The 16140-nt window shown below is 32.7% G+C and overlaps 1 protein-coding gene across 1 annotated transcript; it reads right to left on the bottom strand.

Annotated features, from left to right (window-relative positions):
• Window positions 1–2748: 2748 nt before the first annotated feature.
• On the bottom strand, window positions 2749–15637 carry LOC126734428 (lipase 3-like). Its single transcript, XM_050438057.1, has 7 exons — window positions 15451–15637; window positions 12779–13107; window positions 8109–8352; window positions 7903–8058; window positions 3360–3438; window positions 3028–3170; window positions 2749–2972 (listed from the first exon to the last, which is right to left on the bottom strand). Exons 1-7 carry the CDS (start codon window positions 15634–15636, stop codon window positions 2790–2792), a joined length of 1320 nt encoding a protein of 439 aa, XP_050294014.1. The 5' UTR covers window position 15637; the 3' UTR covers window positions 2749–2789.
• Window positions 15638–16140: the final 503 nt, after the last annotated feature.

Genomic DNA, 16140 nt, shown 5'->3' with positions numbered 1-16140 from the left:
ATATATATACATATATAGGTTGTCCCATTAATAATGGTAAATAAAAATTAACATCAGAACCCTTTAAAAAAATGAGGTTAACCTAGATATTCCTAGTCCGAAAGTCAAAAACAACCAAGATACAAGGGCGAAAAACTTAATGGAATTTTTTCTGAATTTTGGCAATAAATTTAGTACTTATTCTTCGTTTTAAGAAAATTAGGGAGCGCCACTAGCAATATTTTGATGAATTCTTTAACTTTTCTTAGTTTAGACTACGAGTTTGAGTGCGATTTTCCAGGCAGCTATTGGCCTAATAAGATAATTAGATCATCATCCAGATTATCCTCGATTTATCGTCTCCCAGTATTTCAACTGCCTGGAAAAGTTAATTTTTTTCATTATCCCAGATAGTTTTAATAAAAGGTGATTTTGTTATTAGGTATCGCAGAAACTTGAAGTTTCCATAATTCCCTGTCTGCAAAAGAAAGTTCGGTATTTCAAGTTCTTTCTCAAGTTTATTCTTCCAGGAAATTATTTTATATAGCTCTGTCTGTTTCCTGATTTTATTCAGGATTCCCTCATCTCCAGAGAATAATATTTGCCTTTCAATATTTCAACTGCCTGTTTTTTTTAAATTCCAAGCAATTATTGGTAGATAGTGGAAAAACCACCTCACTCTTGTGAATTAGAAAAAAAATACAACTTTAAGCTATAAAACTCGGATTTTCTAGAAGTATCCAGATCATCATCGTGTCCTCTTAATTCCAAGTAATTAATGTCTGTTAGTGGTTCATTTCATTCGTTATCATTCAGTTCAAACCTCCATTATTATCTCAAATTTCTCAAGTGTTTTAGGATTTAACAGAAACGGTGTGTAACTGCAATTGCCCTTTTAAAGTTACTAAAGGCATTTGATCAAATGAATCATTTAGTTTCTTGAATTAAAGTAACAACTTTATGTATGGGAGTCAATGGGTCTCGTTTTCGGAATATTTACATTTAAAGTTGTTAATGCACTCAACTTTATTTTTATTTATAATTTATAACTACATAGTATTAATCCTAATATTTTCACACATTTATAAACTATTTAAATTGATTTATTGCTTTAAAGTCTTCATTTGTGGAATGTCTCCCAATGAATGGGGATACATTGGACTTCCAGTCATTGGAAGATTTTTTCAATTTCATACAAAAAGTAACATTTTAAAATTATGCAAAGTCTATTAGAGAGGTGAGATGCGGTAGAATGCCCAAAATGGACATCTGAGCCCTTTTTGGGATGAAAACCTGAGACCCAAGAATCATTGACAATCGCAATGACAATCGGATTGACAATCGCAATGAATTGGTAGTTTACATCTGTGATCAATTCATTTACATACGAAAAGTAACTTTTCAAAATTATTGAAAGCATATTAGAATGGTGAGATGCGGTAGAATGCTAAATAATGCACTTCTGACCCCCTTTTTGGCATGAAAACCTATCTGAGGTCCGGGAATTATTGACGATCGCATGGAATTAATTGTTTACATCTGGAATCGGTTCAATTACATACGAAAAGTAACATTTTAAAATTATTCAAAGTCTAATAGAGGGGTAAGATGCGGTAGAATGCACAATAATGGAATTCTGACCCACTTCTTGGCCTGAAAACCTATCTGAGATCCAGGAATCATTGACGATCGCAATGAATTGACGGTATACAGCTGTATTTGGTTCAATTACATACAAAAAATAATATTTCCAAATTATTTAAAGCATATTAGAGGGGTGAGATGTGGTAGAATGCAAAATAATGGATTTCTGACCCACTTTTTGGCATGAAAACCTATCTGAGACCCAGGCATTATTGGCGATTTCAATAAATTGATGCTTCACATCTGTGATCGGTTCCATAATATTGCCCAATTCGAAAAAATGAGCTGCAGACTTCATATCACAAAAACAGTTGTACCACTAATCAACACTCTTTATCTTATTCTCGACAGGTGCTTCGCAAACGAAGTCGGTTTTTTGATTTTTCAATATTGCTAAACTTTTTCATGCATCTAATGTTCGATTATTATTAACTGGTACCACCAATAAGTCCAGTTGATTTGATGCATTTTCATATGCAAAAATCTAACGGGTTAATGTGGTTAAGATGGACTTTCCAAGGTCATTGACTTCTACGTCGTATCTACTTAAAATATAATTCTCCGTTTAGATTTGTAGGTAACTCCTCAGAAAAAAATCGATCTATATTTTAATTAATTACTAATTCGTGCTAAAAGTATCTATCAGTAATGGGATACCGATTTACAAAATTCCATGAATGCTTGTTTCTAAAATTAATAAATCCGTGTCGAGTAAAAGCCACTTCATCCGTAAATACAATATTATTTATAAATAAGAGATCTGCATCGAACAGAGTTTTCATAGGCGTGAAATAATATGAATAAAGATGTTTGCGATAAAAAATTCTTAGTACTGATAATTTACTTATCACAGTTCTTGCAGCATTACGATTATCTCTAAATCTTCAATACCCTGGATTAACAATTCTTCTCTTTGATCCATTTTACGTCTATTAGGACCTATCTGATAAATAGGACACTCTGTATATAGATGTTTTCCAACAGTACTTTACCATATAAGTTGTTGATGCTATACGAAATTATTGACGTCAATAACGATTCAAGCTTGTATTGATTTTCTGGTCAACACAAGATTAAAACGTCCTCCTTATGGACTATTGCCTTGATTAAATAAAACCCTTAGAATTGATTAAACGTGCTTTATTAAAATCACATTTAAAAAACAGCTAACAATTAACATCCTTAGTAAAATTCCCGGCATCAATATCACGTATCAGTTCATAGGTGGGTTTATACACCAATTCCGAACTGTTGTGTCCCAAAATAAAGTCCGTATGGCTGTACTTATCGAAAGGGATGTCGTAAACTAAAACGGGATTTCCTATTTGTTTCACTGCCTCGCAGACATCCTAAAAACAAAAAAGAATTCAAACATTTAATGGGTGAAAAATGATGGATCCGTACACTTCTGGGAACGACCCTATCTCCTGGTCCGACAAAAAATGCGATCGGGGTCATCGTGTTGTTCAAGTGGTACTTTGGAGGTCGTTTTTGGCCGTAGCGTTTCAGGTTGCCTTTGGTTCCAAAGTCGTATTGGCTAAATACACCTTGGAATAGAGAAAAAAATTAATTATAATTTGTCAAAAAAAAAAAGAAAAATATTAATAGCTAAAGTACACTCTTTCCTCTTCTCCCTGATTGCATCGTTACTCTTTATTCACGGCATAGTTTTTTTGGGAATAGCTTAGTTGTACAATTTATTTAGTGTTAATAACACATATACATATTTAACTTACCAGCATTTATATTATCGCAAAACTGAAATACCATTCTACTTGACAGTCTAGGGATGTTGCTGGTTAGTAATCTTATTACCTAAAACGGTAAAATGAAAAAGACTATAAGTCCAAAACGTGTCATTTTTAGGTAAGATAGCCAATCGCCTTTAAATTTGGGTTCCTATCAACTGAGTCTAAAAACATTTCATGAAACGGAAAAACTCACTTAATATGCATCGACATTTTCTTTCTCTAAATCGTGTCTGCTAAATTATTAGTATTTTGCTTAGAAAAAATGTATTGCATCATTTATTAAAATGTCTTCTGATAAGAGATGCTTTGAATATGCTCAGGGCAATATTGGTTGCAAAAGAAAAAAAATCCGGAAATGAAAAAGTAAACCAAAGAAAAATTGCTAGACATATATAGTATTTATAAAATGTGTTTATGTAAGTATGTAATGTAATAAGTGATGATGAATGCAGGATAATAATGTAAAAATTGCATGAAGGGCGACCTAACTACAATTAAACAAGACACCTTCCTTCAGGGATTAATGGAAAAGAAGACAGAGACGTCGAAAGATAAAGAAGGATCCTAATAAAAAGAGATATAGCAACTTTTTTTTGTATTTTATCGTAAACAAATCGGTCCGTATTCCTGTATGTAAACACGCTTTTATGAGCTAGGATGCTCACTCACACTTTCGAATTCATCCCCTAAATACGTTACTTGTCACAGAACAGAGGTACAAAAGTAATAATGGACCTCGAGAGTTATGTGATAACTGGATTCAAAAAATTAAAAGCCGCATTGAGTCTTTTTCCGGAAAACGGCTTATTATTCTTCTAAGATATATCTCTACCTAGATGCAAATTTAAATGTGAAAATTATTTATGACCTTTTCTTGAAAAAATATCTAGATTTAAAACGGAATGTGACATATGAGTTTATTCTAACATATTTTAAAGAAAATTTCAATATAAAATTTGGTTGGACGTTCTCAAGATGATGAACTACTTAATGCTAGAGTGAGTGCATAAAATGCGAGCAAAAAAATTATTATGTTGACTAACATTTGAGTATATCCAAAACATGTCTCTTCTAAATATTCGGGAGCAAGAGATATTTTACTACCGACAATTGTGGGTATATGGTTTCGAAGTAAACAAAGTAACAAATTTGTGTTCCTATTAAAATGTAGACAGAAAAATAATTTACCTAATCAAATTTTGCACTACACAAAATTCACTCACAATTTTTTTGTCAATGAAAGTCCGTTTGTAAATGCATGTCATATAGCTCTCGGTAATTTTCGAAGGAAACTGCTAAATATTGACATTGAATTATTCTTTGGAAAATTAGGAAACTCTCGGAAACACTGAACAAGACAAAGGATAACATAAAAAACAACGTCCCGATTCACATTTTTGATAAGTTTAATGAAACCCAAGATTTGGTTGAAACTGTTTTAATGGAAAAAACAGAATACTTCCCACAAAAAAGATACAAAACAAGCTACTTGATTACTAAAATGCAAAAATGGGATATTTCCAAAAATGTATTGTCTACCTAAAACGCATAAATACAAAAGCCCCCTTAGACTTATAGCAAGTTTTATTGGTTCTACTATTTAGAATATCTCCAAATAAATTTCTAAGATTTTGGACTATGCCTTTCAAAGAGACCAATATTTCGTGTGCAACTCTTTTGAATTTTCTAATTTCATCCAGTCCTTAACACTTCCTAAAAATCATATATTGATATCCTTGGACCTGATGATATCTTTATTTACAAATATCCCTATTGATCTGACTAGAGATATTATCGAATATTAATACACACTAGGTTTAACTGACTTTTTGAGCTTGTTGCTATTTCGAATTCAACGGAAATTTCTATCAAAAACCTTTTGGACTTGAGATGGGTAATTGTAAGTTACCGATATGCTTAGATATAATGTTGTCAGAATTACTAAATACTTGCCTAAATAAACTATCTTTTTCTATACCATTTTTTAAGAAGTATGTCGATGATGTCCTGACACTCCTGACCTCTGTACCTACCAGGGTGTCATAGCGACATTCTTCAAATTCTTAATTGGTTTGACCCAAGACTACAGAACTTTAACACAATCACTCTATCTCATTTTTGGATACTAGAGTCATGTCACAACAGCCAGTCAAGTAACAACAATAAAGTCCTCGTTGGTTGGTATCATAAAACCAAATTTTCAGAGAGATTCATAAACTAGTTTTCAAACCATCAACTCCAACAAAAAATTAACATCAATTGAAACTTAAAAAAATCGCGCAATATCTTTTCTTTGTAAGCAATTTTTATCTTTGTAAGGAACACAAAAGAGATGTCCTAAAGAAAAATGTTATTATACAGCACTAGTTGAACATGTTAGGGAACTGGATCATTCTTTCGATTTTACTGGCTTACATATTCTACAACGATTCTTAATTAAGCGCAACATAAGTAAAATGCATGATACCTTCATAAAATCTTCTTCTTCATTATGAAATCAACAGAACTAAATCGACCTAGTAAAATCACGCCTACTGTATGCTTCTCTATAATGGATTTTTAATTATGCAGTTCATATTCACGAGCTCGAATCAATTTAACGAAAATTCTACAGAGATATTAGTTTTAAATTGGATGGTGTCTACCCTGAGAGGGGCTTCAGTTAGCAGTTATTGCTTTCAAGATTTGATGCACTGCCTCTTCAACAATATGCCATTTGTGGTAATTTTGTGTTTTTATTTAAAATATACAATAATCAAATTGATGTTTCAGATCTCTTTATCAGCATTGAATTTTGCTTTTCCCTATACCTATACAAGAAGACTCAGTGTATTTTATCTTAACACGATACTTGGCACCAATTTGGCCAAGAAAAAGCCCATATACAGGGTGTTTGGAAGGTGAGTAGCCAAACGGAAATGGTGATTGGGTGAGGTTACTGGCTATTTAAAACGCATAGTATTTTTTTGTTTTTCCTCAAATTTAAGGAGTAATATATTTTTTCCTTTTTTTATTAGATTTTCCCCCTTTTTTTACTTTAACCTTTAATTTTTTTTAATTTTTGGTCAAAATGGCGCACAAGACTAATGTTGTCTCATTCAGATTTAGGTAATAATTGAGAAAAATATTTAATAAGAAACTAATAGTGGAGTAACAAACTTCCTAAAATCAATAGAAAAAAAAGGTTCCAAATTTTCTTAATGAAGAACAAATGACGTTCCAACACGATGGCTGCCCAGCGCACTGGAGATTGGCGATCCGGGAGCACCTAGACAATGCATTTCCCAATACTTGGATTGGCAGAGATGGCCTGCAAGATCACCGGACTTGAAGCCGCTTGATTTTTACGTCTGGGGCCGTGCAAAAGAACTTGTGTATTTCGAACCTATAAATACAAGGGAACAATTGATAGAAAAATGAATGACGCTTTTGTAATAATGAGACGGGAACTAACATTACAGTATACCACAAGAGAAATAAGAACAAAGAAGCGATGTTACGCGTGTATTAGAAATAATGGCCATCAATTTGAGCAAGACTTAAAAATAGATAAATAAACGATTTGAAGTAAAAAATATGTTTTTTTTTTAATCAACCTGTAAATGGAAAACGAAAGGGCACAATAGGTTTAGCTGTTTTAAAACGGTGAAAAAGATAGCGCAACAGGTTTAGCTGTGTTAGAAAGAGGCATAAGTTTATACCTGCTCAATTAGGTTACTTTCAAGAAATTGGTTCACGCGTCCTTGAAGACAAACTTATTTGTTTTTCGTAAGTTACGTAATTATTTTTGTTACATGCGGCATATCGTTAGAAAGACTATTAACTAGAGAAGTTTTTTAACACATTTTAAAACCCCACAACTTTTTTTTATTATTATTTTTTCCATTGTAAAGTTGACGTAACATTTTTTTCTATTGATTGGAGGAAGTTATTTCCTACTATTAGTAAAAATTGAAAAAAAATTAAAGGTTAAAGTAAAAAAACGGGGAAAATCTAATAAAAAAAGGAAAAAATATATTACTTCTTAAATTTGTGGAAAAACAAAAAAATACTATGCGTTTTAAATAGCCAGTAACCTCACCTATTCACCATTTCCGTTTGGCTACTCACCTTCCAAACACCCTATAGAGCATGCAACTGGTTCAATGATGTTTAGTTACGGATTGGTGTTGATCTGTTTGGCATGCTCTGGAATTATTTAAAATTCGTCTAATTATAAGTCTAATTATAATTATTATAGATAGAACTAGATTGTTAGTTATTTAAGTATTTATTGTATTATCTACTATTAGTTTTATATTGCACCATTAACCGATCTAATGTATCTTTTATTTTTACGATTTATTTCCTGTTAATAATAAAACTTTGAATTCGAATTAATTTGACTTAAAGTAGCTGAAAAAGAATACCAAGTGTCCATGCCATCGATGGGCTTAATTCAAATATGACTTTTAAAAAAAAACCGCTAGTGAAATCAAAAACCCGGCACTACCACTGTCATCACTTCAACATATCTAAAATTGCTTACATCCGGATGTTGTACTCGTGACCGTTGAGATCCAATTACCCAGGTGGTCATCGTGCACACCTTCTGCCATCCGGGATCGGAACACATTTTCTTTAAAACCGGTCTAAACGTTTGAACACGGGGCACTTCCTTGAAATTACCATATTTCGCGATAGCCTAGAAGTAACATGCCGTTAAGAGTAATTTTAATCTGAACTAAATGGTACCTTCCAGATATCCACGAGTAATGTCCCAAATAACCAAAGCGGGGAGTCCAATAGTCTTATGATGGGTGAGCTACCCCAGTTGATTCCAACAGACATTTTACTGGAATATTCGGGACGTTCGGAGAGCAAGATGTGAAGCTCGTTTCCACCCGCAGAATGTCCGACAACGGCCACTTTATTACCGGTTTGGTTGTAGATGAAGTCTATTGCCGCTGCCAAGTCGTATTTTCCAATTTCGTGCATACTAATACGAAGACATTGTATTAATTGACTTATTGTATCAAACTCCTACAGAACGTCGTCTAAAACTGAATATCCTCCGCTTCTCACCACTGGAAAAGGATCTTCAGTTTCAAACAACGATCGTGCGAAGAGTACGCATGAGTATAAGAGTACGCAGGCTTATTTTTAATATATATCGCCATCTATTAAATTATCTATGCAGTCAGTCATGATACAAAAATAGAAATATACATTATCGACACACCCGTTTTAAAAACCGCTGAGAAGTGTTTGCATGGGTTGGCGATCTCATTATTGGTGCTTGATAATTAGTATTTTGAGAGGTACCTGCGAACGTTACAGGTTAGTACACGTTATTGTATGTTTTTTTAGAATATTGTTGTTGTTTGTGTGGCTAAAATTTAGCAAGAAGTAGGTTAATAATGAAGATATTAAGCAAAATCTAAAATTATTAACATATGCACAAGAGTACGCAGTAAGCAATGCATAATAGTACGCAGTGTGTACTCTTAGATTTTGCAGTGCGTACTCTTATAAGTAATAAAGCTCTAGTGAATATAGCATAGAAATCAACGTTCTTTTTTTAGATTAAAAAATTTGAAATATGAGCCGTTACAAAAGAAAAAGTGAGCGGAAGCTAGTGTTCACCGAAGGCAATATGGAAGAGATTAGGCAAAAAATTGCAGATGGTTTTAGTAAAAGAAGTATAGCCAGGGAAATGGGCATAAATGAAGCAACACTAAGAAAACGGTTAAAAGCAGGAACGATCCCCAGCTCCTTAGGACGCTTCAAAACTGATATACCTTTAGATACGGAGGCTGATTTAGCCCAACAAGTAAGGGACCTGGATTTTAGATTTTATGGGATTACCAAGAAAGCACAGGTTCAGCAATATTTAAAAAATGGCAGGTGAATCGTAGGTAAAAGGGTTTTGTCAAAGACATAAAATAGTACTTCGGCAGCCAGAAAACTGTTCAATGGGTCGAATAATGGGTTTCAATAAAAGCCAGGTAGATCGGTTTTTTAAAAATCTTAAGACTCTTTATGAAAAAAGAAACGACCTACCAAATTCAATATACAACATGGACGAAACAGGGGTATCCACAGTACCTAATAAATTACCCAAGGTTTTATTCTGCAAAGGCAAAAAACTGGTCGGAAAAGTAGCTAGTGCAGATATCGCACAGGGGACAGCTCGTAACAGCGGTATGTTGTTTTAGCGTTACGGGGACATATATTCTTCCGGCAATGTGGATGAATATCCACAACTTGCTACATAAGCTTTGAATGTTTTTCTGCCGTTCCCAACAACGTATTTGTGTAAAACGGGATTTTCAGCATATACAGCTACAAAAACAAAATACCACAATAGACTGGATGCCGAACCAGACATGAGAATTCAACTTTCTTCTATCAAGCCTGACATTACCAAGTTGATGAGGAATAAAAAACAATTACATGCCTCGCATTAAATGAACTTAGTATTATTACTTGCTTACTAACTCACTACTTACTGTATCTATCTTTTTTTGTATGATTATTAATAAACAATTCACATATAAACTGCTTTTGCTTTTAGTTTAGAGTTTAGGATTCCGTTAAAAATTTAGTTTTTTAAAAAGGGTTCCGTCACGAAAAAAGTTTGAGTAACACTGCTTTGGCCCCTTAAATTGTGCTTACAGTAGAGAGTGTGGTAAGTGGATGATAAGTAACCCTGGAAAGGTAATAACGCAGATGCAAGTCGCCGGACTAATAGTCCGCTAGTGTAAGATTGGTTTAATAAACCAAGCTTACACCAGCGTCGCCAATATTGGAAAATCAGAAAGCTCATTCAGAGCTTCGGGAATATTACCCAATAATCCGGATCAGTTTAACGATGATGATTTTGCCCCTTCCTGTGTGACAGACGCACCTTTTAATACTCCAGACGCACCCACTAATACAACAGACGCACCCAATTATACAGAGAATGGCCAGCTCAATGATGAAGTTGTGGTGGAAATAGATGATCCCGAACCTTCCACGAGTATTCCGATACATGCAACAGCTCCACCGTTGGATATTGCCAGCCTTAATATAGTCTGTGAAGCAGGGCCGTATCTAGGGGGGGGTTTTGGGGGTCAAACCCCCCCCCCCCCGAAAATCTTATAACGTAAAATAAAATTGAAAAAAAATGGTAACTATAACTCTTTTTTTTTAATTTACTTTTTAAAGTTTTAAAGGTGTCCAGGCTATAATTCGAGAAAAATATCCAGCAGCAATATATGTGCACTGTAGTGCTCATTCTTTAAATTTAGCTCTTGCCCATTCCTGTAAGGTTCAGAGTATCAGAAATTGTATTGAAACAATAAAATCTATTGCAAATTTTATAAAAATATCAGCTATGCGCACTGAGATATTAAAAAATAAAATTAAAGAACATGTTCCAAATAGTAAATGGAGTAAGTTAACATCCATGTGTGAAACTCGGTGGGTGGAAAATCATGATGGACTAATTAGGTTTACTGAAGTTTTTAAACCCATTATTGAAACATTAGAAGAACTAAAACAAGTAAAAGACATCGAAACTTCTTCAAAAGCTTTGCAGTTTCTTCAAGCTATTATGACCAGTGAGTTTATTATCAGTATGTTAACAGCGTCCACTTTATTTGCTTTTACTCTACCGTTATGCAGAATTCTCCAGACTGTGGATTTTGATCTATTTAGCGCTGTTGAGCATGTGAATACTGTTATTAGTCAGGTCAGGAGTATGAGACTGAATATAAATCAAGAATTCAAAAATATTTGTAAAAAATCTGAAGCTAATATAAAGTCTATAGATGATGAAGAATGCATAAAAATACCTAGAATAGTTTCACGACAGCAGAATCGTTCTAATGCCATGGTAGCTACTGCAGAGGAATATTTTCGAATCACAGTTGCAATTTCTTTTTTTGATCAATTTATAGAAGAACTGATGAAAATCTGCAAGATTTGCAAATCACGAAAAATCACTTTCATTGTTATATTGTCTAGTACCAAATATGTGCGAAGCACACATAGTAAAAATGGAAGACTTGTTACCATATGAGGAATTTTTGGACCTAGATACGTTATCTGCAGAACTACAGTTGTGGAAACAAAAACGGATTAAGCTGCCTCAAGCAGAAAGGCCAAAAAATGCTCTTGATGCATTATCAGCATGTAATCCATCTTTGTTTCCCAATATTCATACTCTGTTGCAAATTCTGGCTACGTTACCTGTATCTACAGCCTCATCAAAACGATCATTTTCATCGCTAAGGCGTTTAAAAGACTATTTGCGCAATTTAACTGGTCAGGAGCGGCTAACAGGACTTGCCCTTTTAAGCGTGCATAGAAATATTATAATTGATACCGCAGAGGTCTTAAATCGTTTTGCGAGGGAAAAGCAAAAAAATATTCAGTTGTTATTATAATTACTATTTTTAAAATTTTAAGGTTGTTAAATGTGTTTTTTAGTTTAAACTGGTATCTTCTTTTAGTAAAACCTATTTATAAATTAAAGTTTTTTTTATCCCTAATATCTCAAATGTCACTGGCCTAACCCCCCCCAAAATTTTGGTCCAGATACGGCCCTGCTGTGAAGACGGGGTACTTATATCAAAGAATTCGTCTACTTTTGAGGAAGAGGCTTTAAATCGGTCGATCCCAGCTTCAGAAATTTTACCTTTGCTCTAGATCAATATCACAGAAATCCGAAATACTCGCTAGTACTCCATTCAAGGATGACCTTCAAGAACTTGTTGGAACTAAGAAAAGAAAAGAAGAAAAAAATTGAAGCAGCAAAGAGAAAACTAGTTATTACTGGCTCAAAAACAAAAAAAGGTAAAAATGAAAATTAATAAAGGTGTCGAAAAGGAAGAACGTTGCGCAGTATGTAGAGAATTGTACTCAGAATCTTTTGAAGATGATGACTGGATTATGTATTCTTGGTGTAACAGTTGGTGGCATGGATCTTGCATCACATATGTAATGGGAGACTTTGTTTATTTTAATTGTTCAGAGTGACGACTTTAAGCAGATACTACGTTTTTCATTTTCCTTTAAGGGATATTTATTAATTTTGTATTACTTTCAATTAACTTACCTTTTCTATATGAAATCTTTTCATTTTATTAGTAAACAATCAAATATAACATGACGTGCAACCATATTTTAGAGAGAGATATAGTGCGTAATCTTATACATTAGTATGTGTACTCTTAAAAATGTTTGTGCATAAGAGCTCGCGTCTGAAGACTTTTCAAAAAATTTAAATATCTCCTTTTTGTCTTACAATGTATAGCATAACATGTTTAAAAATATTTTGTTTGACTGTGATTACCTTATATTATAAATTTTGAAATTATTTTAGAGTTTTCACTCAGTGCGTACTCTTATACAACATTACCCTACAATTGTTCTACCAGTAATTCCAGTACTGAGTGTCCTTCTCCCAATCCCAGAACTTGTGCTTCTTCTGAAACGAGCCGTCTGATCCCCTGGCGGCGAACAACCACACGTTCAACCCCTTATTGGCAAAGTAATAAGGGGCAGATCCCTCGACGCCGAGTACGATGAAGTTGTGGGGAGAACCACCCATGCCGTGAGCGATGAGCACGTTTGATTTGTTTTTGGTGTCCTTGTGTTTACCGTTTAGGCCGTAAGGGATGTTGTAAAGGGAGTTATAATATCCGTCGTCTGTTTCTATTTGATGGGTGCGTATCGGGTAGCCGTGCTTTTGAACTCGTTCTTCCTAAGAAAAAAAATGCATTGTTAGAATTGAATTTTGTCAGGAAACAAACCAAATCGATATCAATTTATTTTTTTTGCGCCTCAAACACTTTCACTCATATAGAAGCATTCTGACATTTGCATTTGTCTATAAGATTGTAGAACTTGGAACAACCTGTATATTTTGAAATATTTCAAGATTTCTTGTTGTATTTAGTTCAAACTTGAATTATTTTGACTTATTAAGTTGATTACTGAAGTTTTTGTACTTCATAGACGAGGAATAATTCTTTTGGTACTTTAAATTTTTTATTTTTAAATAAATGGCAATAATAACGATACTATTTTGCAATCGCAAAACTACAAAAAGCATTTTCCTGGATCCTTAGGCTCCGGCTGTATTTTTCAAATATCTTTTGCATCATAGGCTAACGAGAGAATTTGTCTGGTTATTCTATGTTTGCATTAATTATGTACTATTCTAGTTATTTTTAAAATTTTTTTGCAATTAAAATTATATTAAACAAAACTCTGAACACGCGCACATGTGAATTATCGTATACATTAAAATTTTACTTTTCTCACACCTTCACCATTTTTTGACTTAGAAGTTTAGTTCGGTTCAATTTTTTTTAAATTATTTTGTACAATATTCATTAAACTAATTTTGTTGCTGTTTATTTAATGTAGAAAATCTAAATGATCATGACATCTTAACCATTAAAAAAAAAAATTTTTTTTACTTACTTTCCTGACAATCCGTCATTTTTTTTAGGAAATAAAAAAATAATTTTCGGGCACCTTCACCATTTTATTTTAAAAACGTTTAAGAAGTAGAGCCCCGCTGACGATAATGTTTTTTAATTGAACACTATAAATTTTAGAATATTTATAATAGAATATATGATAGAATCCTAGAATTTTAACATTTTTAAAGTCTTCTGTCTTAAAATTCTTTTTGAGATATGACAGCCCCTTTTTTTCAAAAATTGAAAAAAAAAGTCTCGCACCTTCACCATTTATTTCTAAATAACGAAGGCTAAACGCTTGTTTCATGCTTTTTCCTGGCATTTTTTTTCGAATCACTGTTTGACTTTATTTACGCAAGTTATTTTGTTAATTTTCAATTTTTTTTTCATAAATCATCAAAAAAACCTAGTTTTTCTGGTACTTTCACCATGTTTAAGTAATAGTTCTAGAAAATGACAAATACAAAAAAGAATCAATAAAATAACAATTTTTTTAATTAATACATTATTCATTTATTTTCCCGGTACCTTCAACATTTTGAGTCAAACGCATTTAAATCGATTTTAATTTTTTTTAAATATTGTTTATTTCAAACTTGCTAATTTTGAATTTGTCGCCGAATAATTTTTATTTCGAAAACTACTTTCCTGGCACCTCCGCCATTTTTTGACTCACAAGCCTTTAAGTAATAGTCGATTTTTTAAACTTATTTTGTACATTTAATTATCTTCAGCTATTATTCAGCAATAGAGTTTTTGCCATTTTTAATATCAACATGGCCAAGCTTTTTAAAAAGAAATTAGAAAATATGTTTTATGGCACTTTCGACATTTGTGTAAACAAATCTAGAAGGTGACATCTGGTAACTAATTCAAAAGAAACCAATTTTCACGGGACTTTCCTGCTACCGCCGCCTTGTTTTTCGTAATTTAAAACAAAAAATCATTTTTCTGGCACCTCCATCATTTTATTATTAAACCTTTTAAGTTGATTTAATATTTTCTTTTTATTTCTTTAAATTAATCTTTTTTAATTAATTAAAATAATAAAAAAGATTTTGCTTAAATACATTTTTTTGGCACCTTTACCAATTAAAAATCTAATCAATTCTTTATCAGCTTCCTGGTACCTCCGTCCTTTCTTCGCAAATAAAAAAAACCATATTTCTCACCTACAATTTTTTTCAACAAGCTTTATTTATTGTTTTCTGACAATAGTTTTAACGATTTTACTAAATTCAAGTGGTTTAATGAATAAGGTGCCTCCGAGTTCATTTTTTCTTAAATTCTGTATATTTTTGGAATGCTTATAAATTTCCTCTTTTTTTTCCATTACTCATTGTAATCTACTTGAATTACTTTCGAGATATTTAATAATGGAATACTGATTTTTTTTTAGTAAATTAACTTTTGCAATTATACCAGAATATCAATCTATCTCACATAAAATAAAATAAAAAATTTCCCGGCACCTCCACCATTTTGGCATAAATATAGTTCATGACATGTTAACTTGTTGTCTCATCTCTGGCACCTTCAATAGTTTATGTAAGGATTTTATAGAATCAACGAATCAAGACCCCCAAAACCAAAAAAAAAAATCAGATTTTACTTACTATGGTTAGATCCCATTCTAATAAGGGATCCTCCCCGTTGACAACGCGAATATTCCATACGAAAATCCATGACAATATAACAACTAATTTTCCGGCAAATAATGATATCATATCAAAATAATTGTATATGCTAATCGGAAGAGCCCTAGTTAGACTGACCCGATAACTTAAAAAGAGCAAATTCATGTCATCGGTAACTTCCAAGATCTTATAATTATTGTTATTACGTAGGTTGACATGAAATTAACGAAATATACATATTCCATGTTTAAGCAGTGTTACATGTCAATTTTCTATAATTTCACACTAAATCCATTTTATTAGGAACATTGAGAAGGTGACGCAAGCACAATGCCTGCAATTATTTTAAAATTACTAAGGAAATTATCATATTAACCTAAACGAGCAAGGGATAAATCTAAGTGAAGAGTGACAGTCCTTGGACCCCTAATGAAAATATTTAAATAAAGCCAAATACTGTTTTTAATGCGGTTAACATTAAGGAAGAGTTTGATTAGATATCCGTGTCCCTTTTTATTCCATCCTTCTCAGAATTTTTTTAAAGGATAAATAACATCGTTGAACCCTTTAAATCCATTCCCGTTTCACCATTATAATCTTAATCCGATTAATTCGTCAATTAGGAGAGTAAAAAGTGTATGCTTTTAAAAACACGTGTTGAACTTGAAA

Source organism: Anthonomus grandis, chromosome 3, assembly GCF_022605725.1.
Source record: "Anthonomus grandis grandis chromosome 3, icAntGran1.3, whole genome shotgun sequence".
Taxonomy (NCBI): Eukaryota; Metazoa; Arthropoda; class Insecta; order Coleoptera; family Curculionidae; genus Anthonomus; species Anthonomus grandis.
The sequence above is the reverse complement of the archived record's forward strand: the minus strand, read 5'-3'. Positions and strand labels throughout refer to the sequence as shown.

Coding starts and splice junctions, on each gene's coding strand:
- LOC126734428 (XM_050438057.1), bottom strand. CDS start 15,636: ATGAATTTGCTCTTTTTAAGTTATCGGGTCAGTCTAACTAGGGCTCTT. Junction 13,108..15,450: donor TAGAATGGGATCTAACCATA/GTAAGTAAAATC, acceptor TTTTTTTCTTAG/GAAGAACGAGTTCAAAAGCA. Junction 8,353..12,778: donor ACTCAGTACTGGAATTACTG/GTAGAACAATTG, acceptor TCTTCGTATTAG/TATGCACGAAATTGGAAAAT.